This window comes from Hypanus sabinus, chromosome 6, assembly GCF_030144855.1.
Source record: "Hypanus sabinus isolate sHypSab1 chromosome 6, sHypSab1.hap1, whole genome shotgun sequence".
NCBI lineage: Eukaryota > Metazoa > Chordata > Chondrichthyes > Myliobatiformes > Dasyatidae > Hypanus > Hypanus sabinus.
Genome location: NC_082711.1, coordinates 6,849,394 through 6,876,181, shown reverse-complemented (window position 1 = coordinate 6,876,181; position 26,788 = coordinate 6,849,394). Strand labels below are relative to the sequence as shown.

Here is a 26,788-nt window from a genome sequence, read left to right as displayed (position 1 = left end):
CTGGACTGGAAAGGAATGGGGGTAGAAGTGGGGAGGAACAGAAGGAGTTCCCGGTGACGGGTGAGCCCGAGCTGCTGAGCTCCACCAGCATTTTGTGTGAGTTGTCTGGATTTCCAGCTTCTGTAGCCTGGAGAGCATTCTAACTGGTTGCATCACTCTCTGGGATGGAGCGGCCATTGCACAGGATCAAAAAAAGCTGCAGAAAGTTGTGAACTCAGCCGGCTCCGTCGTGGGCGTTAGTCTCCCCAGCATCATGGACACCTTCAAAAGGCGGAACCATCATTAAGGATCCCAACACCAAGGTCCTGTCATTTGTAATGACCAGTGTGGGCAGAAATCTTGTGCTGTGCAATTTTTTGCCCAGTGACAACAACACATGGACACTGAATAATTTCTTCAATAAAAGAGTACAAGTAAGCCAGTTCTAAAATCTGCAGGCAAGTCATCGCAAATTCCACATTGTCAACACCATCCACATCAGAAAATGGAAAAGGAAATGTGATAGTGAAAAATATTTAACATGCCCACACACCCACACACCCAGCCACACACCCAGTAATTCAGGAACAGCATCTTCCCCTCTGCCATCTGATTTCTGAACACCACCTCACTGTGGTTTCCTCTTTTTCGGAACTACTTATTTAATTTATTTTTTATATATATACTGACAAATTTCACAACTTATGGCAGCGATACTAAACCTGATTTTTATTCTGAATCTCTTGTATTTATGAGTTTTGCTGCACACTCGTGCACCTTTCTGATCGTCTTTTAAATGCCTCTATTGCACCTCTCTCCAGCAGCACCTCTGCACCCTCTGTTACAAAAACTTACCCCACACCTCAACCCTGAACCCTCCCACCCTAAAAGTAAGCCCTCTGATGACAGACATTTCATCCCTGGGGATAAAGTTGCTGGCTGACTCCTATATCTAACCTTGTAAACTCGTATCAGGTCTTCCATCAATCAATTGAGAAAAGAACACAAGTTTATCAATTGTCTCCTTAAAGCACACACCCTCTAATGCAGGCACCATCCTGGTGATCCTCCCCTGCACCCTCTCCAAAGCATCATCATCCTTCCTGTAATGTGGTGACCAGAACTGTGAGCAATACTCCAGATGCCGCCTGACCAGATTTACACAAACTGCAACAGAACTCCCCGACTCTGGAGTAGCACTGACAAAGTGATGGAGGAGCTCACCCCGGACTTGCCCGGTGAGGAGGGGGGGCTAGACACCCTGCCGAATGATAAACAAGACCTGCCAAAGGGCGATGAACCCTCTCATAGGGTCAATGGCCATCCAGCAAACACGTGCCGTGAAGCACGGAAGGGCATCCCTTGCATCGAAGCTTGGTCCGGCCATTCACTGCAACAGAACTTCCCACAGCCATCTTGGACCCCAGCATTCTGCTGGAAATGGGAGGGGATGTCCAGAGGGTGGGTCTGGACAATAGACAGTAGGTGCAGGAGTAGGCCATTCAGCCCTTTGAGCCAGCACCGCCATTCGCTGTGATCATGGCTGATCATACACAGTCAGTACCCCGTTCCTGCCCTCTCCCCATGTCCCTTGACCCCGATATCTATAAGAGCTCTATTTAACTCTCTCTTGAATGCATCCGGAGACTTGGCCTCCACTGCCTTCTGGGGCAGAGCATTCCACATATCCGCCACTCTCTGGGTGAAATCCAGACAGTGACAAGCCTGGCAGCAAAGCTACCAACCCTGCCTGTTGCTGTAAATGACCGAATCCAGACCTCGCGTACACCTCTGCAAGGAAAGCGCCACCTCATCGTAGTCAACGTTTACGCCCCAACTCCGACTAATCCCAGCAAGGTTAAGGAGGCATTCTGCAGTGAGCTGAAAACCACCATCAGTAGTGTGGCAACTTCCAATAAGCTGCTGTTGCTGGGAGACTTTCATACTGGGGTTGGCAAGGAGTCCACTGTGTGGCCTGGTGTGATTGGACGCCAACGGGTTGGCAACAGTAACGGTAACGGTCTACTGCTCCTCGCGATGTGCACAGAATTCAAACTGTGCATTAGTAACACACTGTTCAGATTGCCAGACGAGCTCAAGTACAAATGGATGCATCCACGATCTAAAAGCTGGCATCTCATTGACTGTGTCATCACCCGACAACAAAACATCTCTGACGTTCGTATCACCAGAGTTAAGCATGGAACTGAGTGCTCAACTGATTATCAAATGGTGTGATTGGACCTATGTCTATCGATCAAACCTCCATGCAGACTGAATGCTGCCAAACCACCCAAACAGCTGAACACCACCAAACTGAAACACCGTGAGTGTGCTGATGCCCTGAAATCCTCTATGGAAACTGCTCTAAGCAGACTGGCTGAGAATCCACCAGACGATATTACTGAGCACTGGAATGCCTTCAAAGAAACGGTCTACAGCGCTGCCCAGGACACCTTTGGGAAAGTCAAGTGCAAGCATCAGGACTGGTTTGATAAGAGCAACCAATCTGTGCAAGACCTTCTAAGAGCTAAGGCAGCTGCACACCAGGCTCTTCTTCCACACCCAAACTCAAGTTCCAATAAACGTGCCTTTTGAGTGAAAAATCAACTTTGCAGAGGCAGCTCAGAGCTATGAAAGACTAGTGGTGGGTGAACAAGGCCAAGGAGTTACAAGCCTTCACTGACTGTAATGACTCAAGAAACTTCTATGAAGCAATCAAGGTTGTGTATGGTCCATCAAAACAAGGCACCTCACAACTCCTGAGCAAGGACAGTACATCCATCTTCACTGAGACGTCAGAGCACATGAAAAGATGGCAAGAACACTTCCACGAGCTGCTGAACAGACCAGGAACCATCACCGATGAAGCACCCTCGACCAACCCTCGAGCTAGATGCTCCCCCTACTCTTCACGAGGTCATCAAAGCCATCAAAAGCACCAGGCCCTGACGGTATCACAGCCGAGATCTACCAGTATGGAGGTAACACACTGACATCATGCCTGCACCGGCTGTTCACAAAGTTGTGGGGAGCTGCAGGACTACCACAAGACGTCAAAGACGCATCAATCGTGACCATGTACAAGAACAAGAGAGACTGCAACAATTGCCGTGACATCTCTCTTCTATCAGTTGTGGGAAAACGCCTCGCGGAGATCATCCTTAGACACTCGGTGTTCAACATCAGTGACAACATCCTTCCAGAAAGCCAGCGTGGTTTTCGAACTGGCCGTAGTACAGTGGACATGATCTTCTCATTGAGGCAGCTCCAAGAGAAATGTGTTGAGCAGCAGAGAAGTCTCTCTGTCACATTTGTTGATCTAACCAAAGTGTTGGACACTGTTGGTAGAGATGGCCTGTGGAAGCTCCTACCAAAATTCAGTTGCCCCCCCCCCCCACACCTAACCAACATCATCCATCAGTCCCACAAAGGCATGGAAGGTTGCATCAACATGTGTGGCAAGTTGTCAGACCCATTTCCTGTCAGCAATGGTGTAAAACAAGGTTGTGTTTTGGCTCTGACTCTCTTTGGACTGTTCTTCACTGCTGTTCTTCAGGATGCCACATTAGACCTGAAGTCAGGGGGTTGAGTGGGGTCTGGGATCACCTCCCTTTTACCCTTTATATAACTGAAAAATCTTATAGAATCCTGCTTCATATTATTGGCTAGTTTACTCTCATAGTTCATCTTTTCCCTTCTTAAAAATTTTTAGTTGCCTTTTGATGGATTTTAAAAGCTTCCCAATCATCCAATTTCCCACTCACTTTTGCTACCTCATATGCCCTTTCCTTGGCTTTTACACAGTCCTTAACGTTCCTTGTCAGTCAATAAACACCAGACAATAGGTGCAGGAGTAGGCCATTCGGCCCTGCAAACCATCACCGCCATTCACTGTGGCTGATCATCCACAATCAGTACCCCGTTCCTGCCTTCTCCCCATATCCCTTGACTCCACTATCTTTAAGAGCTCTATCTAACTCTTTCTTGAAAGCATCCAGAGAATTGGCCTCCACTGCCTTCTGAGGCAGAGAATTCCATAGATCCACAAGTCTCTGGGTGAAAAAGTTATTCCTCATATCCATCCTAAATGGCCTACCTCTTATTCTTAAACTGTGGCCTCTGGTTCTGGACTCCCCCAACATTGGGAACATGTTTCCTGCCTCTAGCATGTCCAATCCCTTAATAATCTTATATGTTTCAATCAGATCCCCTCTCATCCTTCTAAATTCCAATGTATACAAGCCCAGTCGCTCCAATCTTTCAACATATGACAGTCCCGCCATCCCGGGAATTAACCTTGTGAACCTATGCTGCACTCCCTCAATAGCAAGAATGTCCTTCCTCAAATTTGGAGACCAAAACTGAACACAATACTCCAGGTGTGGTCTCACCAGGGCCCTGTACGGCTGCAGAAGGACCTCTTTGCTCCTATACTCAACTCCCCTTGTTATGAAGGCCAACATGCCATTAGCTTTCTTCACTGCCTGCTGTACCTGCATGCTTACTTTCAGTGACTGATGAACAAGGACACCTAGATCTTGTTGTACTTTCCCTTTTCCTAACTTGACACCATTCAGGTAGTAATCTGCCTTCCTGTTCTTGCCACCAAAGTGGATAACCTCATATTTATCCACATTAAACTGCATCTACCATGCATCTGCCCACTTGCCCAACCTGTCCAAGTCACCCTGCATTCTCCTAACATCCTCCTCATATTTCACACTGCCACCCAGCTTTGTGTCATCTGCAAATTTGCTTATGTTACTTTTAATCCCTTCATGTAAATCCATAATGTATATTGTAAACAGCTATGGTCCCAGGACCGAGCCAGTACCCCACTAGTCATTGCAGTCATTGTTGCCTACTCCTAGCATTTGAGAACTCCTTCCTCTTTGGGGCATATCTATTCTGCGCCTTGTGCACTGCTCCCAGAAACTTCAGCCATCTCTGCTCTGCCATCATCCCTGCCAGTATCTTCCTCCAATCCACCTGGGCAAGCTCCTCTCTCGTGCCTCCATTTTTATTCCATTGCGATTCCATCTGACTTGTGCTTCTCCCTCTCAAATTGCAGTATGAATTCAATCATATTATGATCACTGCCACCTAAGGATTCCTTTACATTAAGCTCCCGAATAAGATCTGGATTATTACACAACACCCAGTCTAAGCTGGCCTTTCCCCCTAGTAGGCTCAAGCACAAGCTGCTCTAAAAAGCCATTGCGTAGGCATTCAACAAATTCCCTCTCTTGCCATCCGACGCCAACCTGATTTTTCCAATCCCCTTGCATATTGAAGTCCCCCATTACAATTGTGTCATTACCCTGATTACATGCCTTTTCCAGCTCCCTTTGCAATCTCAACCCCACATCTTGGCTATTATTTGGAGACCTGTATGTGATTCCCATATTTGCAGTTTCTTAACTCCACCCTCAAAGATTCAACATTTACTGACCCTATGTCACCTCTTTTCAGAGAAGTAATTCCATCTCTCACCGACAGAGCCACACACTGCCTATGCCTTCCTGCCTGTCCTTTCAATACAAAGTATATCCTTTGATATTAAACTCCCAACTATGGCCTTCTTTCAACCATGACTCAGTGATGCCCACAACGTCATACTGACCAATCTGTAATTGTGCCACAACTTTATCCACATTATTCCGAATGCTACGCGCATTTAAATACAGCACCGTCAGACCTGCATTCTTCACCCTTATGAATTTTACCTCTGTGGTACAATTTAATTCTTTGCTCTGTCTGCACTTGTACCCAATTATTGGCTTGTACTTCATACTTAATCATCTGCTTGTAAGCTGCTGAATCATCCTCGGCTCTATCATACAGCTTCCCATCCCCCTGCCATATTAGTTTAAACCACTCCCAACAGATCTAGAAATCTGCCTGCAAGAATATTGGTCCCCCTCGGATTCGAGTGCAACCCGTCCCCTTTGTACAGGTCCCACCCGCCCCAGAGTAGGTTCCAATTATCCAGAAATCTGAATCCCTGCCCCCTGCTCCAATTTTTCAGCCACGCATTTATCCTCCACCTCATCCTATTCCTATCCTCACTGTCTTGTGGCACAGGCAGCAGTCCCGAGATTACTACCCTTGGGGTCCTGGTTTTCGGCTTCCTTCCTAACACCCTGTATTCTTTTTTCAGGACCCCGTCCCTTCTTCTGTCTCTATTGTTGGAACCAATACGTACCACTACTTCTGGCTGCTCACCCTCCCTTCTCAGGATATCGTGGACAGGTCAGAAACGTCTCGTACCTTGGCACCTGGGAGGCAAACTACCACCCGTCTGTCTCCCTGACTATAGAGTCTGCCATTGATGAGTCTGTCATCTATCTATATATATATAGAGAGAGAGGAGAGGAGAGGAGAGATCTGGGGCTGAGACCCCATCGTTGAGGGCTGGGCGATCTTACATGCTCCAGATGTCGGCCTGGTCCCCCCTGTACCTCAGGCCCTGCAGTATCTCGGGGGCGGTGTAGGGCAAGGAGCCACAGAAGGTGCTCATCAGGCTGTTCCTGCTGCATTTGCTGGCCAGGCCGAAGTCTGGGGGAAGAGGAGGATGTTACTTAGATAGGAGAAGGTTAACCAGGACAAGAGAGGATATGGGAAAGGAGAGGGTTAATAGCAGAGAGGAGTAGGATAACAAGGATTGAAGAGGGTTAATGAGCAGGAGAGGGTAATGAGGAGAGGAGATGGTCAGCGTGGAGAGGAGTTAATGGAGAGGTTAATTCTCCAACTGCCCTTCTCTCTCGCTTGCTATTTCCTCCCTCCCTCTCTCTCTCTGTCCCTCTTTCTCTCCTCCCTCATCCCTTTCCCCCCGCATCCATCTCTCACATTCACACATCTGTCAGGCCTGGGCAGCCCTGATTAGTCAGTTCCCCACTCCCCGCTGCGCCCGCTCCACCACCCCTCAGTCTAGTCCAGTTCTCTTTGGCGCCTCACCTCTCCCAGACCACCCCTCGCTCCCATCTGCAGCTCACAGACACTCTTGGAAGCCCGCGCAAACCCTGTTTTTCTCTCTGCAGATGCTGCCTGGCCACTGCAGATTTCAGCTCCTGTTCTGGACCCTGGGGCGTGATTCGAGGCACGAGGTTGTCAGGACCACCCCCTTCCCCGTTATCGAACCCCACCACGTGGCCTCCAGATGACATGGGGGGGGGGGTGGGGAGAGATGGTCTTTGCTCACTCACCTGACAGTTTGATGAATCCTCGCTCATCCAGCAGGATATTCTCACATTTCAGGTCTCTGGGGACAGAGGTTTCACCTATAGTTCCATCAGCTCCTCAAACACGCACGCCGTCCAACCCAGCTCAGACAGACAGCGAGAATGGGGAGCGGCAGCGGGTGTGGGACGCAGGCACCGAACGTCTGTTCCATGGGTATGAAATGTGGGCTGTACTGGCATTATGTGTGTGTGTGGTACGATTATACAGGGATGTGTGATTGTACTGGGATTGTGCGCGTGATTGTACTGGGATGTGTGTGTGTGTGATTGTACTGGGATTTGTGTATGTGTGATTGTTCTCGTATAGTGTGTGAGATTGTACTGGGATGTGTGTGTGTGAGTGTATTGAATGTGTGTGTAATTGTACTGGTATTGTGTGGGTGTGATGGTGAACTCGGCCTTTTCTCTTTAGAACGACGGAGGATGAGAGGTGAACTGATAGAGGCGTACAAGATGATCATTGATCATGTGGATAGTCAGGCTTTTTCCCAGGCCTGAAGTAGCTAGCACGAGAGAGCACAGGTTTAAGGTGCTTGGGAGTAGTACAGAGGAGATGTCAGGGATAAGTTTTTTTTACACAGAGTAGTGAGTGGGTGGAATGGGCTGCCAGTAACGGTGGTGGATACGATAGGGTCTTTTAAGAGACTCCTGGACAGGTACATGGAGCTCAGAAAAATAGAGGGCTATGGGTAACCCTAGGTAATTAATGTAAGTACATGTTCGGCACAGCATTGTGGGCCGAAGGGCCTGTGTTGTGCTGTAGGTTTTCTATGTTTCTATGTTATTGTACAGGGATGTTTGTGTGTGGTTGTACTGGGATTGTGGAAGTGAGAAAGTGAGAGTGTACTGTGGATGTGTCTGTGATTGTACTGGGCTAATGTGTGTGAGATGGTACTAGGTTTGTGTACGAGACTGTACTGGGATGATGAATGTCTTGTGGTCTGTGCTGGGATGGGCAGTACCTGCTGGTTTGTGCTGGGACGAGAGCGCACATGCGTTCAGGAATGAGGTGTGGTGATCACGCTGTGTGTGCTGGTACCTGTGGGCAATGTGCTTGGTGTGGCAGTGGGACACGGCCCCCACCAGCTGCTGGAACATCTGCTGGGCCTCGGCCTCGCACAGCCCTCGGAGCCGTGAGCGCTCGGCCCTGCGGTTGATGTGTTCCAGCAGGTCTCCCCTGGACGCCAGCTCCAGCACCAGGTACAGACGGCTCGGTGAACGGAAACTCTCGTACAGCTGGATCTGTGGGGATACGGGGAGAGTCAGTCCCTCCCCCCTCACCACTGTCCCCCCCCCCCACCTCATCCACACAAGAGGGCAAGGAAATGACAGAAGTGAGTGTTGTTGCTGTTATTAAGGAGGAGGTTCTTGGGAAGCTGAAAGGTCTGAAGGAAAACATTGACAGTCCAGAGTGAAGATGGATGCAAAATACTTATGCCGTTTGACTGCCATTTCCCTGTCCCCCATTACTACCTCTCCAATGATGGTTTTGTGACCAAGTTGAAGATACGCGGAGGGGCAGTTAGTATCGAGGAAGCCGAAAGGCTGAGGCAGATTAGGGGAATGGGCAGAGTAGCAGAGAATATAGTGTGGCCATGCACTTTGGTAAATAGAATAAAGGCTTGGACTGTTCTTAAATGGCGAGAAGATTCAAAAATCAGACGTGCAGAAGAACCTGGGAATCCGCGTGCAGGATTCCCCAAGGGTTAGTTTGCAGACTGAGTGAGGAAGCAGTGATGGCATTCCTTTCTGGAAGACTATCATTTCAGAGCAAGGATGTAATCTTGGAGCTTTATAAGGAATCGATCGGACTGCACGGGGTACTGTGAGCACGCTGCCATTGGGGAAGATGTTCACGAGGATAATCCCAGGAATGAAGGGGTTATCATATGAGGAGCTTTGGATGGCTCTGGGCCTGCACTCACTGGAGTTTAGGAGAACAAGGGAGGATTTCATTGAAACCTGTTGAGTATTGAAAGACAGAGTGGATATGGAGAGGATGTTTCTGAAAGTGAGGGAGTCTAGGACCAGAGAGCACAGCCTCAGAATAGAGGAAGGTCCTTTTAGAACAGGATGAGGAGGAACTTCTTTAGCCAGTGGGTAGTGAATCTGTGGGATTCTTTGCCACAGACGGCTGTGGAGACCAAGTCATTGGGTATACTTAAAGCAGAGTTTGATAGGTTTTTGATTTAGTTAGAGTGTCAAAGGTTGCGGGGAGGGAAAATAAATCAGAGGGAGAGAGGGGGCAGAGGAGGGGAGAAGGAGAGAGGGACAGCAAGGGGAAGAGGGAGAGGGAAAACGTCATGGAGAAGCATGGTGGGATAGGAACATATCCTAGAAGCCTCAGCCTCTATCCACAGCACTGAAGTGTGGGCCAATTCTCATCAACAAGGCTGAACGATCAGGCAGAGAGAGAGCAGCTCCTCCAGCGCCTGTGTACACACCTTCCCTGGGCCTAGTCCAGGCTCTGTGACTGTCCCCCATGTCACTTTGCCCAGGGCTGGATGTGGGTGGGGGTGAGGGTGGGGGCAGCGACCGGACAGGCTGGGGATTCCTACCACGTTTGGGTGTTTGTACGTCGTCTGCAGAGCGTTGACCTCCCGGGAGAGGCTATGGCGAGACTGCTGCTGTAGGGTGTGTGAAATGGGCACGACCTTGATGGCCACCTGCCAATGGGAACGTGCACAGGTTAGAAGGAGAGAGACCACCCCTCCCCACCCCAACCATCTGGGCTGCAATGCAGAGACGTCAAGCTCTTCTGCACAGAGACAGGCCCCATCAACACACACTCAATGTATCAGGCTAAGAGAAATGCCAAGTCACTCAGTGCTTTAGGCAGGGTGTCAAAGAATGGGGTTGAGAGGGATAATAAATCAGAGATGAGGGAATGGCAGAGCAGACTCGTAGAGTGATAGAAGAGTTCAGCACAGAAATACCCTGTGGCCCATCTGGTCCATACCAAAACCATTTAACCTGCACTGTCTCTAATCCAGGCAGTGTCCTGGTGAATCCCCTCTGCACCCTCTCTAATCCAGGCAGCATCCTGGTGAATCCCCTCTGCACCCTCTCTGATCCAGGCAGCATCCCGGTGAATCTCCTCTGCACCCTCTCTGATCCAGGCAGCGTCCTGGTGAATCTCCTCTGCACCCTCTCTAATCCAGGCAGCGTCCTGGTGAATCTCCTCTGCACCCTCTCTAATCCAGGCAGCGTCCCGGTGAATCTCCTCTGCACCCTCTCTAATCCAGGCAGCGTCCCGGTGAATCTCCTCTGCACCCTCTCTGATCCAGGCAGCGTCCTGGTGAATCTCCTCTGCACCCTCTCTAATCCAGGCAGCGTCCTGGTGAATCTCCTCTGCACCCTCTCTAATCCAGGCAGCATCCTGGTGAATCTCCTCTGCACCCTCTCTAATCCAGGCAGCGTCCCAGTGAATCTCCTCTGCACCCTCTCTGATCCAGGCAGCATCCCGGTAAATCTCCTCTGCACCCTCTCTAATCCAGGCAGCATCCTGGTGAATCTCCTCTGCACCCTCTCTAATCCAGGCAGCATCCCGGTAAATCTCCTCTGCACCCTCTCTAATCCAGGCAGCATCCTGGTGAATCTCCTCTGCACCCTCTCTAATCCAGGCAGCATCCTGGTGAATCTCCTCTGCACCCTCTCTAATCCAGGCAGCGTCCTGGTGAATCTCCTCTGCACCCCCTCTAATCCAGGCAGCATCCTGGTGAATCTCCTCTGCACCCTCTCTAATCCAAGCAGCGTCCTGGTGAATCTCCTCTGCACCCTCTCTAATCCAGGCAGCATCCTGGTGAATCTCCTCTGCACCCTCTCTAATCCAGGCAGCGTCCTGGTGAATCTCCTCTGCACCCCCTCTAATCCAGGCAGCATCCTGGTGAATCTCCTCTGCACTCTCTCTAATCCAAGCAGCGTCCTGGTGAATCTCCTCTGCACCCTCTCTAATCCAGGCAACATCCTGGTGAATCTCCTCTGCACCCTCTCTAATCCAGGCAGTGTCCTGGTGAATCTCCTCTGCACCCTCTCTAATCCAGGCAGCGTCCTGGTGAATCTCCTCTGAACCCTCTCTAATCCAGGCAGCGTCCTGGTGAATCTCCTCTGCACCCTCTCTAATCCAGGCAGCATCCTGGTGAATCTCCTCTGCACCCTCTCTAATCCAGGCAGCATCCTGGTGAATCTCCTCTGTACCCTCTCTGATCCAGGCAGCACCCTGGTGAATCTCCTCTGCACCCTCTCTAATCCAGGCAGCATCCCGGTGAATCTCCTCTGCACCCTCTCTAATCCAGGCAGCGTCCTGGTGAATCTCCTCTGCACCCTCTCTGATCCAGGCAACACCCTGGTGAATCTCCTCTGCACCCTCTCTAATCCAGGCAGCACCCTGGTGAATCTCCTCTGCACCCTCTCTAATCCAGGCAGCATCCCGGTGAATCTCCTCTGAACCCTCTCTAATCCAGACAGCATCCTGGTAAATCTCCTCTGAACTCCCTCTAAATCTTCCACTTCCTTCCTATAACGAGGCGACCAGAACCGAGCAGAATACTCAGTGTGGTCTAACCAAAGTTCTACACAATATTCCAGTTTCCTCCCACACTTCACATGTGGGTGGGGGGGAAGAACCTGGGGGGAGGTGTTGATGAGAATTAGTAATTCAATTATTATTGCCACGTGTACTGATAATCAGACAAATCATTCCATTACTCAGTACATTGAGGTAACACTAAGGCCAGCAGGAAGCAGAATAAAGTTATAGTTCTGGAGGGAGTGCAGTGCAGGCTGACAATGAAATACAAGGTTAGACAGAGATTAAGAGTTCGCATATTGATGCAATTTCAAAGAAAACAAGACAGTGGCCGGACGTCATTAGGAGTTTGAGGAGATTTGGAACGTCACTAAAGACTGATGTACCGTGGAGAGTGTTGTGACTGGTTGCCTCACTGTCTGTATGGAGCTTCCCGTCATGGTCAGATGTGAAGGATAACCAGCCACTTTTACGTGTTGTACCATACTGCTGCAGCAAAACAACCAATTTCACAACATATGCTGATGGTTAGATTTTGCTGCAAGGGGTCCATTCACAGAGAGGTTGTTATAGGTACGTGGATGGGAGGGGTACAGAGGGCTATGGTCCCGGGGCAGGTCGATGGGATTTAGCCTCTGGGAAATACTGCTCCTTGCAGATGGTGCAGAGGTAGAATGGTTCAGCAGGAACCAGATGGGCCAAAGGGCCTGTTTCTGTGCTGTAGATTTCTGTGACTCAGAGTGGGTTAGAAGCTGTCTTTGAGCCTGGTGGTGTGTGATTTCGGGCTTCTGTATCTGCTGCCCTTTGCATGCAGAGGGGGAGTCTGCATACCATCCATTTCAATGCATTCCACTGAGGCAGCACAAGGGACAACAATAACAGAGTGCAGAACAAAGTGGCACGTCTGCAGAGAGAGTGCCGTGCAGGCAGACAATAAGGTGCGAGGGCTGTGACGAGATAGAGGGGGAGATCCAGAGTTCAGCTTCAGAAAACACGAGGTCTGTTCAGAAGCTGGATAATGGCGGGCCAGAAGCTAGCCTCCAGCCGAGTGGGACGTGACCGGAGAGAGAAAAGGGCAAGTTAAAACCGTAAGACGCAGGAGTAGAATTAGACCATTTGGCCCATCGAGTCTGCTGTACCATTTCATCATGGCTGATCCAATTTGCCTCTCAGCCCCAATCTCTTGCCTTCTCCCTGTATCCCTTCATTCTGACTAATTAAGAATCTATCAACCCCTGTCTTAAGTATACTCAATGACTTGGTCTCCACAGCCACTTGTGGCAACGAATTCCACAGATTCACCACCCTCTGACTAAAGAATCTCCTCCTTATCTCTGTTCTAAAAGGACGCCCCTCTATTCTGAGGCTGTGTCCTCTGGTCTTAGACTCTCCCACCATAGGAAACATCCTCTTCACGTGCACTCAATCAAGGCCTTCCAACATTTGATAGGTTTCAATGAGATCCCCCTCATTCTCCTGAATTCCAGTGAGTACAGGACCAGGGCCATCAAAGGCCCCTCATGTGACAAGCCTGGAATCATTTTCGTGAAGCTCCTTTGAACCCTCTCCGATGTCAGCACGTCCTGGGGCCCAAAACTGCTCACAATATTCCAAATGAGGCCTCACCAAGGGCCCTGGGGAATGGTCTCCCTGTGACTCCTCACCTTACTGTCTACCTGCACACTACTTTCTCAGTCACGTTACACGTTATTCGGCAGATGCTGGAAATCTTGAGCAACACACACAAAATGCTGGAGAACTCAGCAGGTCAGGCAGCATCAATAGAAATGAAGGAACAGTCAACATTTTGTCCCAAGAGGCTTCACAATGCTGCCTGACTTGCTGAGTTCCTGCAGCATTTTGTGGTTGTTACACTTTGTACTGCACTGGAAGGCACTCTACAACGATTCAATCTGTATGAACAGTGTGCAAGACAAGGTGCTCCCTGTTAACTCGGAACGTGTGACAATTTTGAACCAATTCCAGGTCTTGATCTGGGAAATAGCAGAGACTAGATGGGCTGAATGGCTATCCAGGTGGGTGGGTTGCTGTCTTCCAGTCCCAGCCTGAACTCTTCCACACTATCCCCCCTCCCCCTCCAACAGGTGTCCCAATGTGGCCTGGACTACACTGGAGGGAGCCAGTGGAAACTGGAAGACCACTTCGTTGAGCACCTCCACTCCTTTCACAAGAGTTCGCATTTGCCAATGGCCAACCATTTAATTCCTATCCCCATTCCCACTCCGACATGTTAGTACGTGGCCTCCTCTTCTATCGTGATGTGGCCACTTTCAGGCTGGAAGTATTCCATCTAGGTAGCCTCTAACCTGATGGCAGGAATACTGGTTTCTCCAACTTCCGGTAATTTCTTTCCCTCCTCTCCCTTCCCTTCTATTCCCTGCTCTGGCCCCCGTTTACCTCTTCTCCTCGCCTGCCTATCATCCCCCCTCCCTTCCCTTTCTCCTATGGTCCACTCTCCTTTCCTATCAGATTTCTTCTTCTCCAACCCTTTACCTTTTTCACCCGTCACCGCCCAGCTTCTTACTTCATCTCCCCTCACCCACCCACCTGGCTTCACCTATCACCCTCTAGCTCGTCCGCCTTCCTGCCCCCCACCTTCTTATTCTATCATCTTCCCCCTTCCTTTCCTGTGCTAATGAAACACCTCGGCCTGAAATGTTGACTGTTTGTCCTTTTCCATGGCTGCTGCCTGACTTGCTGAATTCCTCCAGTATTTTGTGTGCTCTCACCCAGTTTCCTTTCCTGTTCTTCAGCCCACTGGCCAGCCGGCCGTTGGATCTGACCTTCTGCAGGGTGGGCGCACCCAGGTAAACCTTGGAGAAAGACCCTGAACCTATCTTCTTCCGGCTCAGCAAGTAGCCCCTCTTTCGGCACTCCCCCACCTCGTCTATCCCAACCTCTGCCGCCTCCGTCATGCCCAGGCCCGTGGGTGGGAGAGGGGGGTTTGAGACGAGGGTGATGGGACCGTGGTTCGTTCAGCTGACAGTGGCTCCCGGCCACTCGCTCCAGACGGCTAGGTTTAACTGTCACTCTGGTCCAAACGTCTCCACTCACATCGAGGTCTTGCTCGCTGCCTCATAGCAACCGTTTCCTAGGAGTCCACTTTCCACATTCCCTCACTCTCTGAGGGAAAACAAAAAGATTCCAGAATGTGCGTGTGTGTTTTTTTTTCTCTCACTGAGGGAACACATTTTAGAATCAGAATCAGGTTTATCACTGATATACAGTTAGCAGTGAAATACGTCGTTTTAGAATTGATTCCCCGCAGAAATTCTACATTCCATCCTTTGTTGGGACAGGCTGTCCCAGGCTGAATCTGTACCGGCCCACCACCTTGCGGACGAAGTTCGGCCTGTCACCCAACGAAGCACATACTCTCAGTGGCCACTACACCTGCTCGTTGATGCAAATGTCCAATCGGCCAATCATGTGCCAACAACTCAGTGCATAAAAGCATGCTGATGTGGTCAGGAGGCTTAGTTGTTGTTCAGACCGTCTGAATGGGGAAGAAATGTAATCCAAGTGACTTTGGCCACGGAATGATTGTTAGTGCCAGATGGGGTGGTTTGAGTATCTGCTGATCTCCTGGGATTTTCATGCACAACAGTCTCTAGTCCACAATGTTGTGCTGACCCTTAAACCCTGCCTCCCATATAACCCCTCACCCTAAATTCCTCCATATACCTGATAGAAGAGTGCGAAAAACAAAGAAATTCTGGTGTGTGGCAGTTCTCTGGGTGAAAATACCTTGCTAACAAGAAAGACCAGAGGAGAATGGCCAGACTGGTTCAAGGTGACGGTCACTCAAATAACCACACGCTACAACAGCGGTGTGCAGAAGAGCACTTCTGAGTGCACAACACATCAAATCTTGAAATGGATGGGCTACAGCAGCTGAAGAGCATAAACATACACTCAGCAGCCTCTTCATGAGGTACAATAACGTGGCCTCTGAATGTAAAACAGCCTTTCCTTCCTCATGATCACTCGAGTCTAGTGTGATGTTCTCCTGAGGGATTGTGTATCGGTGGGTCCTCAGGTGATCCAGGATCCACTCATTCTAAAGGGTTTCCAGACCTCACAATCCAACACTCGCCACGGGACTTACTCTCGGAGTAACTCCATTAATGATTCCCATCTTCCGGCAGCTCCACTGCTGAGATCCTGATTGGATCACTGGTAGACTAGATCCTCCCGCTTGACCTTACCCCATGGGTGACCCTACCAGGAGCCAAGCTCCAGATGGTATCACTCTCGGGATCTCAGGAACTCACCACGACAAGGTGAAATTCTTCATCTTCATCATCTTCTGCCAGCTCCACCGCCGAGGTTGTGGTTGGACCGCTCTTGACCTTACCCCATGGTTGACCCTACCAGGAGCCAAGCTCCAGACGGTATCACTCTCGGGATCTCAGGATCTCTCAAGCCTCGCCACCTCGGAGAAAAGTTCAGCACAGTATAGGCCCCAGTCCACATTTTCCACCTAAATCGCTCCCGTTTTCTTGCCTTTGAACATTTTCTGTCCATGTACTTATCCAAATAATGCAAGCAGGCTTTTCCCATTGAGGTTGGGTGAGACTAAAACTGGAGGTCATGGGTAAAGGGTGAAAGGTGAAATATGGGGCAGGTCAGCGGGAATTTCTTCACTCAGAGGGTGGTGTGGGTGTGGAAGTGATGGATGCAGGTTCAATTTCATCATTTCAGAGAAGCCTGCATAGGTACATGGATGGGAGGGATAAAGAGGGCTATGGCCCAGGTGCAGACCGATGGGACTAAACAGAGTAACAGTTCAGCACTGACGAGATGGGCTGAAAAGCCTGTTTTTGTGCTGTACTGCCCTATGGCTAGATGACTCTGTAGCAGCTTGTCCACCAGCCTTGTCGGGAAACAGCCCCTCAGGGCCTTTTTAAATCAATTACTCTGTAGGCCGATAGGTTCTTGATTTGTCAGGGAGTCAAAGGTTACAGGGAGATGGCAGGATGATGGAGTTGAGAGGGATAAATCAGCCATGATGAATGGCAGACCAGACTTGATGGGCCAAATGGCCTAATTCTACACATGTATTATGGTCTAAACCTATGCCCCCAAGATGCTGGTTTTTGGAAAAAAGACCGTGTGCATCACCCTACCTCTGCCCTCACGGTTTTATACACCTCCGTAAGGTCACCCCTTGGTCTCTTATAGTCCGAGTAATAAAATCCCAGCCTGCCCAATGTCTCCCTATACTCAGGCCCTCACATCCGGGCAACGCGCTCATAAATCTTGTTTCCACCCTTTTCGGCTTAATTTTGCCTTTACTGTGACAGTGTGGGTGGCAGGATGCAGATATGTCTCTACCAAAGGAGGTGTAAGGCGCCCTTTCCCTCCGCTCGCCTGCAGGTCACCCTTGGGCAAGGTGTAGCACCTGCTTAGCCCCCGATCAGGGTCATACGAAGCCATGGGAGCAGGTGGTGGATGGTCATATGAGCAGCTGGTTATGTGACCACCGACGCCAGCAGACCATCTTTGAAGTGTATTGATAATGGTTGGGATCACCCGTCTTGTAAAGACACTGCTCAGAAGAAGGCAATGGCAAACCATTTCAGGAGAAAAATTTGCCAAGAGCAATCATGGTCACTGAGGTCATTATTACCATCCAGTAGGAGGTGCAGGAGCCTGAAGATCCACACTCAAACACTCAAAGTCAGGTTTTGTATCACTGGCATGTGTCACGAAACAAGTTGCTTTGTAGCAACAGGACACTACACCGCAAGTCATAAAAACTGTAAATTACAATTAGCATATATAAAAAATTAATTAGTACACAAAGAGAGGGGAAACTAGAGATGTAGTAATCGTGCATTCATTGTCCATTCAGAAATCTGATGGCAGAGGGAAAGAAACTGATGGTGGGGCAAAATTGCTGTCAACGGCATGAGTTGCAACATAAAAGGCAGACAAAATCGGAAAGGGTGAGTACAGGACTGAAGATGTTGATTCTGAATGCACACAGTATACAGAATACGGTAGATGAACTTGTAGCACAGTTGCAGATTGGCAGGTGTGATGATGTAGGCATCACTGAATCATGGAATCATGGCTGAAAGATCATAGCAGAGAACTTAATGTCCAAGGATACACATTGTATTGAAAGGACAGGCAGGAAGGCCAAGGGAGTAGCGTTGCTCTGTTGGTAAAAAACGCAGTCAAATCATTAGAAAGAGGTAACATCGGATCAGAAGGTGTTGAATCATTGTGGATAGCCCTAGGGAACTGCAAGGGTATAAAGACCCTGATGGGAGTTGTATACAGACCCCCAAACAGTAGTAAGGATGTGGTCTCCAAGTTACAATGGGAGGTAGAAAATGCATGTCAAAAGGGCAATGTTACAATGGTCATGGGGGATTTCAATAAGCAGATAGATTGGGAAGATCAGGTTGGCGCTGGTTTACAGGAGGGAGAATTTCTAGAGTGCCGAGGAGACGGCTTTTTAGAGCAGCTCGTGGTTGAGCCCACTAGGGGATCAGCTATTCTGGATTAGGTGTTGTGCAACAAACCAGAATTGATTAGAGATCTTAAGGTAAAGGAACCCTGAGGGACAAATGATCCTAATATGATCAAATTCACCCTAAGATTTGAGAAGGAGAAGCTAAAGTCAGATGTATCAGTGTTACAGTGGAGTAAAGGGAATTACAGAGGCATAAAGGAGCAGTTGGCCAGAATTGATTGGAAAGGAACACTGGCAGGATGTCAGTAATTTCTGGAAGCAATTCGGAAGGCACAGGATATATACATCCCAAAGAGGAAGAACTAAAGGTGAGATGACAAACCGTGCCTAACAAGAGAAGTTTCAGCCAATATAAAAGCCAAAGTGTGGGTGTATAAGATTAGTAGGAGGCAAAGATTCATGGGAAGTTAGAGGATTGGGAAGCTTTTATAAAACAACAGGAGGCAACTAAAAAAGTTATTAAGAAGGTAAACAAATGACAAACAAGAGAAAATCTGCAGATGGTGGTGGAATCTGAAAGTAAGCTAGCCAATAATATTAAAAAGGATACCAAAAGTTTCTTCAGAGACATAAAGTGTAAAAGAGAGGTGAGAGTGGATATCGGACTGCTGGAAAACGATGCTGGAGAGGTAGTAATGGGGGACAAGGAAATGGCTGACAAACTGAATAAGTATTTTGCATCAGTCTTCACTGTGGAAGCCACTAGCTGTATGCCAATAGTTCGAGAGTGTCAGCGGTCATGAAATATATGAAGCTGCCATTACTAGAGAGAAGGTTCTTGGGAAACTGAAAGGTCTGAAGGTAGATAAGTCACCTGGACCAGATGGTGTACAGCCCAGGGTTCTGGAAGAGGTGGCTGAAGAGATTGTGGAGGCATTAGTAATGATCTTTCAAGAACTTCTAGATTCTGGAAGACTGGAAAATTGTAAATGTCACTCCACTCTTCAAGAAGAAGGAGATGCAGAAGAAGATAATTACAGGCCAGTTAGTCTGACCTCACTGGTTAGGAAGGCATTGGAGTCGATTGTTAAGGATTTGATTTTGGGCTACTTGGAGGCACATGATAAAATAGGCCGTAGTCAGCATGGTTTCCTGACAAATCTGTTGGAATTCTTCGAAGAAATAGCAAGCATGACAGACAAAGGAGATTCAATTGATGTTGTGTATTTGGACTTTCAGAAGGTCTTTGACGAGGTGCCACACATGGGGCTGCTTAACTAGCTATCAGCATGTGGTATTACAGGAAAGAATTTAGCATGGATAAAGCAGTGGCTGACTGGCAGGAGGCAAAAGGTGGGAATGAAGGGAGACTTTCCTGGTCGGCTGCCAGTGACTAGTGGTGTTCCATAGGGGTCTGTGTTGGGACCGATTCCTTTTACATTATTTGTCAATGATTTGGATGATGGAATTGATGGCTTTGTTGCAAAGTTTGCAGTTGATACAAAGATAGCTGGAGGAGCAGGTAGTTTTGAGGAAGTAGACTACTGAAGGACAGACAGATTAGAAGAATGGGCAAAGAAGTGGCAGATGGAATTCAGTGTCGGGAAGTGTATGGTCATGCACTTTGGTAGAGGAAATGAAAGGGTTGACTGTTTTCTAAATGGAGAGAAAATATAATGAAATTGAGTCCTTGTGCAGGATTCCCTAAAGATTAATTTGCAGGTTGAGTTAGTGGTGAAGAAGGCAAATTCATTTCAAGAGGACTTGAATATAAAAACAAGAATGTAATGTTGAGACTTTATAAAGCACTGGTGAGGCTTCACTTGGAGTATTGTGAGCAGTTGTGGCACCTTCTCTTAGAAAAGACACGCTGAAACTGGAGAGGGTTCAAAGGAGGTTCACTGAAATGATTCCAGGATTGAATGGCTTGTCATATGAAGAGTGTTTGATGGTTCTGGGCCTGTATTCAAAGGTTCAATTTAATGTCAGAGAAATGTATACAATATACATCCTGAAATGTATTTTCTTCACAAAACATCCACGAAAACAGAGAAGTGCCCCAAAGAATGAACGACAGATAAACGTGAGAACTCCAAAGTCCCCCCCCCCCAGCTCCCCCCTCCTGCACGTAAGCGGCGACGATCAACAATCCCCCCTCCCCCCACTAGCAAAACAAAAAGTGCACCCGCTACAGAGCACAAGTGTGAGCTGGGTGATAGCAAAGACACAGACCTTGCAGTTACCCCAAAGACTATCGCAATTCATCTGGCATTCGGCAGCCCACGGGTTCTCTCCCTCCCTAATAAAGGAGCCGGAGGTGTCCCCCATTTTCACAGCGAGCAGAAGACATAACAACAACTCGCTGGTTTATGATGTTAAAAAGTTTGTTTCGTCGCTTTTTACGAGCTCTGTGCCCAAAGATTGCGAAGATCTTGGGTTTTTGGGCCCGTGGCGAAAGATTTTCCAGGCTCCTTGACGGCACACAAGTCTCTTGCTGTGACACCGACCTTTGATCCGCCCGTCTCCAGAGCCCTGAGATCTGAGGCTTTCAAACACTAGGCCGCCTCTCAGGCCGACCCCTTGGCGTACCGAACAATGGCTCAGTCTGAGTCCCGAGGATGGGTCCCGTTCCTGCAAAGAACCGAAGTCTGCGTGTAACTCCAGCTCAGGGTCTTCAAAAACACCCTGAAAGGGAAAAATAGAGATATTAAAGATGGAAATAGAGCTGTTTCTGAAGATGTAAGCAAAGGTGACGCCGTTTGGCATCTGTATTCACTGGAATTCAGAAGAATGAGGGCAATGTCTTTCAAGGCCTTGTTAGAGTGGACGTGGAGAACATGTTTCCAAAGGTGGGAGAGCGTAAGACCAGAGGTCAGAGCCTCAGAATAGAGGGGTGCCCTTTTAGAACGGAGGTGAGGGGGAATTTCTTTAGCCAGAGAGTGGTGAATCTTTGCCACAGGCAGCTGTGGAGGCCAAGTCTTTATGTATATTTAAGACAGAGGTTGATGGGTTCTCGATTGGTCAGGGCGTGAAGGGATTCGGGGAGAAGGCAGGAGATTCCGGCTGAGAGGAAAATTGGATCAGCCATGATGAAATGGCAGAGCAGACTCGATGGGCCAAATGGTCTAAATCTACTCCTATGTCTTATGCTCTAAGCTGTTTCTAACATGTTGAGCGTGTGTCTCAGGCTCCTGTACCTCCTTGGTGGTAGCAATGAGAAGAGGGTATGTCCTGGGTGATGAGAGGCCCGTATTGACACATATGACTTTATTGAGGCATCGTGCTGGGGAGGCTAGTGCCCATGATGGAGCTGGCTGAATTTACAACTTTCTGCAGCCTTTTCTGATCCTGTGCTCTGGCCCCACCATACCAGACAGTGATGCAACCAGCTAGAATGTTCTCCATGGTACATGTGTAGAGATTTGCGAGTGTCCTTGGTGACGTACCAAATCTCCTCAAATTCTTAATGAAATATGGCTGCTGCCGTGCCTTCTTTGTAATTGCAACAATATGCTGGGCCCGGGATAGATCCTCAGAGATGTTAACACCAAGGAACTTGAAACTGCTCACCCTTTCCACTGCTGATCCCTCTGGTGTGTGTTCCCTCAACTTCCCCTTCCTGAAGTCCACAGTCAGTTCCTTGGTCTTTACTAATGTTGAGTTCCAGGTTGTTTTGACATCAGTTAACCAGCTGACCTATCTCAGTCCTGTTCATCTCCTCATCATCTTCCTGCCATCACGGACGTTTACACTACACGCTGCATCCGCAAAGCAAACTGTGTTATGAAGGACCCCCAAGCATCCCTCATACAATCTCTTCTCCTTCCTGCCGTCTGAGAAAAGGCACTGAAGCATTCGGGCTCTCACGGCCAGACTATATAACAGTTTCTTCCCCCGAGCTATCAGAATCCTCAATACCCAGAGCCTGGACTGACACCAACTTACTGCCCTATTGTCCTGTTTATTATTTATTGTAATGCCTGCATTGTTTTGTGCACTTTATGCAGTCCTGGGTAGGTCTGTAGTTTAGTTTTTTTTCTGTGTTGTTTTTATGTAGTTTTTGTACTGTGTCATGTAACACCATGGTCCTGAAAAACGTTGTCTCATTTTTACTGTGTACTGTACCAGCAGTTATGATCGAAATGACAATAAAAGTGACTTGACTTGAACCCTTGTACCCTACCTTGCTATTCCTTTTCAAACTACTTACTTATTTTGTAATTTATAGTTATTTTATATCTCAGCACTGTACTGCTGCCACAAATCGAAAACAATTCACAACAAAGAACAGAGAACAGTTCAGCCCAGGAACAGGCCATTCGGCCCTCAGTGCTGTGCTGAACCAGCTACAAAGCAAATGAAAAACACTCAAAACGAATCCCTCCTACCTACACCACGTCCCCATCCCTCCATCTTCCGCACATCTATGTGCCTGTCTAAACGTCTCTGAAAAGCCTCCGATGTATTTGTATCTACACCAGGCTGCAGGTTCCAGGCATTCACCACTCTCCGAGTAAAAAACTTTACCCTCACGTCCCCCTTGAACCTACCCCCTCTCCCCTCAATGCAGGCCCTCTGGTATTAGACATTTCCACCCTGGGAAACAGGTTGTCTCAGTCCACTCTGTCTATGCCTCTCAATCTGGTAAACCTCTATCAGCTCTCCAACGATCCAGAGAAAACAACCCTCATGATAGCACACGCCCTCTAAACCAGGCAGCGTCCTGGTAAATGTCTTCTGCAGCCTCTCCATCCTTCCTTTAGTGGGGCGACCAGAACTACGCAATACTGCAGATGTGGCTTAACCAGAGTTTTACAAAGTTGCAGCACGACCTCTTGATTTTTGAACTCAATGCCTCAGCTAACAAAATAAGCTTTCTGAATCACCTTGTTGATCTGTGTAGCCTCTTTCAAGGAGCTGTGAACTTGGACCCCAGGATCTCTCTGCTCTGCAATATTATTAAGGGTCTTGACCTTAACTGTGTCCTGTCTCCTTGCATTTGCCCTACCAAGGTGCAACACCTCACATTTGACCGGATTAAACTCCACCTGCCATTTCTCAGCCCATCTCTGCAGCTGATCTATATCGCACTGTATTCTTTATCAGCCGCCTACACTAGCCACAACTCCACCATCTTGCAAATTTACTAACCCACCCACTTACATTTTCATCCAGGTCATCACAAACAGCAGGGGTCCCAGCGCAGATCCCTGTGGAACTCCACTAATTACAGACCTCCAGCTCGATCAGTCCCTTCAACCACTACCCTGAAACCGAACAGCCAATTCATCCAGGTCATCACAAACAGCAGGGGTCCCAGCGCAGATCCCTGCGGAACTCCACTAAGTACAGACCTCCAGCTCGATCAGTCCCTTCAACCACTACCCTGAAACCGAACAGACAATTCACAACAGGCCCCATGCATCTTCATCTTCTGGATTAGCCTCTCGCGAGGGGCCTTGCCAAATGCCTTACTAAAATCCATGTAGACAACACCCACTGCCCAATCCTCACCAAGAAACTCAATCAAGCTGGTAGGATACGACCTGCCACGTGTTGGCTCTCCCTAGTGAAGCGACGGATTTCCAATGAAACTCAATCAAGCTGGTAGGATACGACCTGCCACGTGTTGGCTCTCCCTAATGAGGCGACGGATTTCCAATGAAACTCAATCAAGCTGGTAGGATACGACCTGCCACGTGTTGGCTCTCCCTAATGAGGCGACGGATTTCCAATGAAACTCAATCAAGCTGGTAGGATACGACCTGCCACGTGTTGGCTCTCCCTAATGAGGCGACGGATTTCCAATGAAACTCAATCAAGCTGGTAGGATACGACCTGCCACGTGTTGGCTCTCCCTAATGAGGCGACGGATTTCCAATGAAACTCAATCAAGCTGGTAGGATACGACCTGCCACGTGTTGGCTCTCCCTAATGAGGCAACGGATTTCCAATGAAACTCAATCAAGCTGGTAGGATACGACCTGCCACGTGTTGGCTCTCCCTAATGAGGCGACGGATTTCCAATGAAACTCAATCAAGCTGGTAGGATACGACCTGCCACATGTTGGCTCTCCCTAATGAAGCGACGGATTTCCAATGAAACTCAATCAAGCTGGTAGGATACGACCTGCCACGTGTTGGCTCTCCCTAATGAGGCGACGGATTTCCAATGAAACTCAATCAAGCTGGTAGGATACGACCTGCCACGTGTTGGCTCTCCCTAATGAGGCGACGGATTTCCAATGCTCATATATTCTATTCCTAAGAATTTTCTCCAGCAATTTCCCTACAACTGATGTAAGACTCACTGGGCTATAGTTCGCAGGATCTTCCCTCGGTCCCTTCTTAAATAAAGGTACAACAGTAGCCACTCGCCAGTCCTTCGGGACCTTGCCTGTGCCTAGAGAGGGCATGAAGTCATGTGTCAAGGGCCTAACAATCTCATCTTTTGCCTCCTTCAATATCCTGGGGTAAATCCTACCAGGCCCTGGGGACTTATCCACCTGAAGCTAAATCCTCATTAGGGACTTTTCTCACATTCTCTGCATCCAAGCAGATAATCTCCCTTTATCCCTGAGTTGTCCAGTCCTCTCCTTAGTTATCCCCTTACTCTTGGTGTGTGTATAGAATGCCTCAGGATTCACCTTAATCTTACTTGCCAAGGACTTTCCATGGCCCCTCCTGGCTCTCCAAATTCCCTTCTTTTCTGGCTTCTTTACAGACTTTATGTGTTTCATTTGATCCTGACTTATGCAGCTTTACATACTTCTCCATTTTTCTTCCGGACTAAATTCATCACCTCTCTGGATATCCAAGGTTTTCATCCCCGTCCTTCCTTCTAACAGGAATGTACCGATCCTGTACTCTGTGCAATTGATAGTTAAACACCCTCCATGTGAAAAATACTGTTCCCAGTTCTTAGCCCCTGCCTAATGCCCTGTAATTTAAAACTGTCCCACAAGGACCTTGATGCACCATCAATAACTCTCAGAGACGGGAGGCGAATGACAGGCTTTTATTAGCTGCAAGAAATGACCACACAACATTTCAGAGACTGAGGGAGGAGCAGTGTCTCCAATCGCCTTTATACAGGGGTCTGTGGGAGGAGACAGCAAGGAGCAGTCAGCGAGGGGGGGGGGGGGGCGTGTCCAGACAGGTATATGTAGTTCACCACAGGACCATACCTATCCCTATCTACAGTTATCCTGAAAGTTAAGTTGTGGTCACTGTTCCCTCACGCACTGAGAGGTCAATCACTTGGCCAGGCCCCAATACATGGACCATCCACGTATTGATTTATGAAACCTTCCTGGACACACTTAACAAATTCAGCCCCATCTAAAGATGGCCCCAGTTTATATCAGGGAAGTTGAAATCCCCCGTGACAACAACCCCGGTATTTTTCACACATTTCCTTAATCTGATTACGTATCTGCTCCTCGATGTCCCCGCTGGCTATGGTGGGGGGGGGGGGGGTCTGTGGTATAATCCCAGTGCACCCTTCCTATTCCTGAGTTGTACCCAAATGGACTCAGTGTCTGACCCCTCCATCATGCCTCCTCTGAGTGTAGCTGTGATATTGTCGCTGGTTAATAGGGCAACTCCCCCTCTTTTACCTCCTCCTCTGTCTTTTTTAAAACTTCGAAAACCTGGTACATTAATCACCCATTCCTGCCCTTCTCTCAACCAAGTCTCAGAAATGGCCCTAACATCGTAGTTCCATGTACTGATCCATGCTCCAAGTTCAACTCCTTTACCCATAAAACTCCTAGCATTAAAATATACACATCATACCCGCTATTTTGATCTTGCCCTCCGCCACTTTCCCTGACATCTGCCTTCCAATCCGACGCTGCCCAGTCAGTAAGACCTGGGGCTCCGGTTCCCAGCCCCTGCAAAATTAGTTTCAACTCTCCCGAGTAGAAAACCTCGCAGCCAGGATACCGGTTCCCCTCCAGTCCAGGTGCAACCCGTCCCTCTTGCACAAGTCACCCCTTCCCCAGTAAAGCTTCCGAAGAACCCTCCACCCTCTTCGCCGCCACTCACTCATACGTGCTATCACCCCATTCCTACCTGCACAGGGAGTCATCCGCAATTACAACTTTATGTATAAATCAGTAATATAATAAATCGGATTCAGGGTAGGGTTAGTAGGGGGATGAAGACGGAGAATTCGCCAGCCTGACTGATGCGGCGCAGCTTGCCTCCGTTCCGTGACCGAGATCCCTCCGGAGCCGGACGGGGAGTGAAGCCCGTTGCAGGAGTCGGAGCCCGGGGGTCGTCACCCCTCCGCCACGCTAGGCGGCGCCAGACAGCACCTCTCCCGAGCTCCCTCCGCCATGCTAGGCGGCGCCAGACAGCACCTCTCCCGAGCTCCCTCCGCCACGCTAGGCGGCGCCAGACAGCACCTCTCCCGAGCTCCCTCCGCCACGCTAGGCGGCGCCAGACAGCACCTCTCCCGAGCTCCCTCCGCCACGCTAGGCGGCGCCAGACAGCACCTCTCCCGAGCTCCCTCCGCCACGCTAGGTGGCGCCAGTCAGCGCCTCTCCCGCCAGCATCAAACATGGCGAGGCTATGACAGTGCGC

General features: G+C 49.0%; 1 protein-coding gene across 1 annotated transcript in view; it reads right to left on the bottom strand.

Annotated features, from left to right (window-relative positions):
• LOC132395268 (testis-specific serine/threonine-protein kinase 5-like) overlaps positions 1-21,980 on the bottom strand; it is a 40,329-nt gene extending 18,349 nt beyond the window's left edge. The window contains exons 1-5 of the mRNA XM_059971603.1: positions 20,432-21,980; positions 9,782-9,889; positions 8,263-8,465; positions 7,188-7,243; positions 6,411-6,540 (exon numbers count right to left, since the gene is read on the bottom strand). Of these exons, the coding sequence (XP_059827586.1) occupies positions 6,411-6,540; positions 7,188-7,243; positions 8,263-8,465; positions 9,782-9,889; positions 20,432-20,527 (593 nt within the window). The 5' untranslated portion in view covers positions 20,528-21,980. The remainder of the gene's footprint in view (positions 1-6,410; positions 6,541-7,187; positions 7,244-8,262; positions 8,466-9,781; positions 9,890-20,431) is intronic.
• Positions 21,981-26,788: the final 4,808 nt, after the last annotated feature.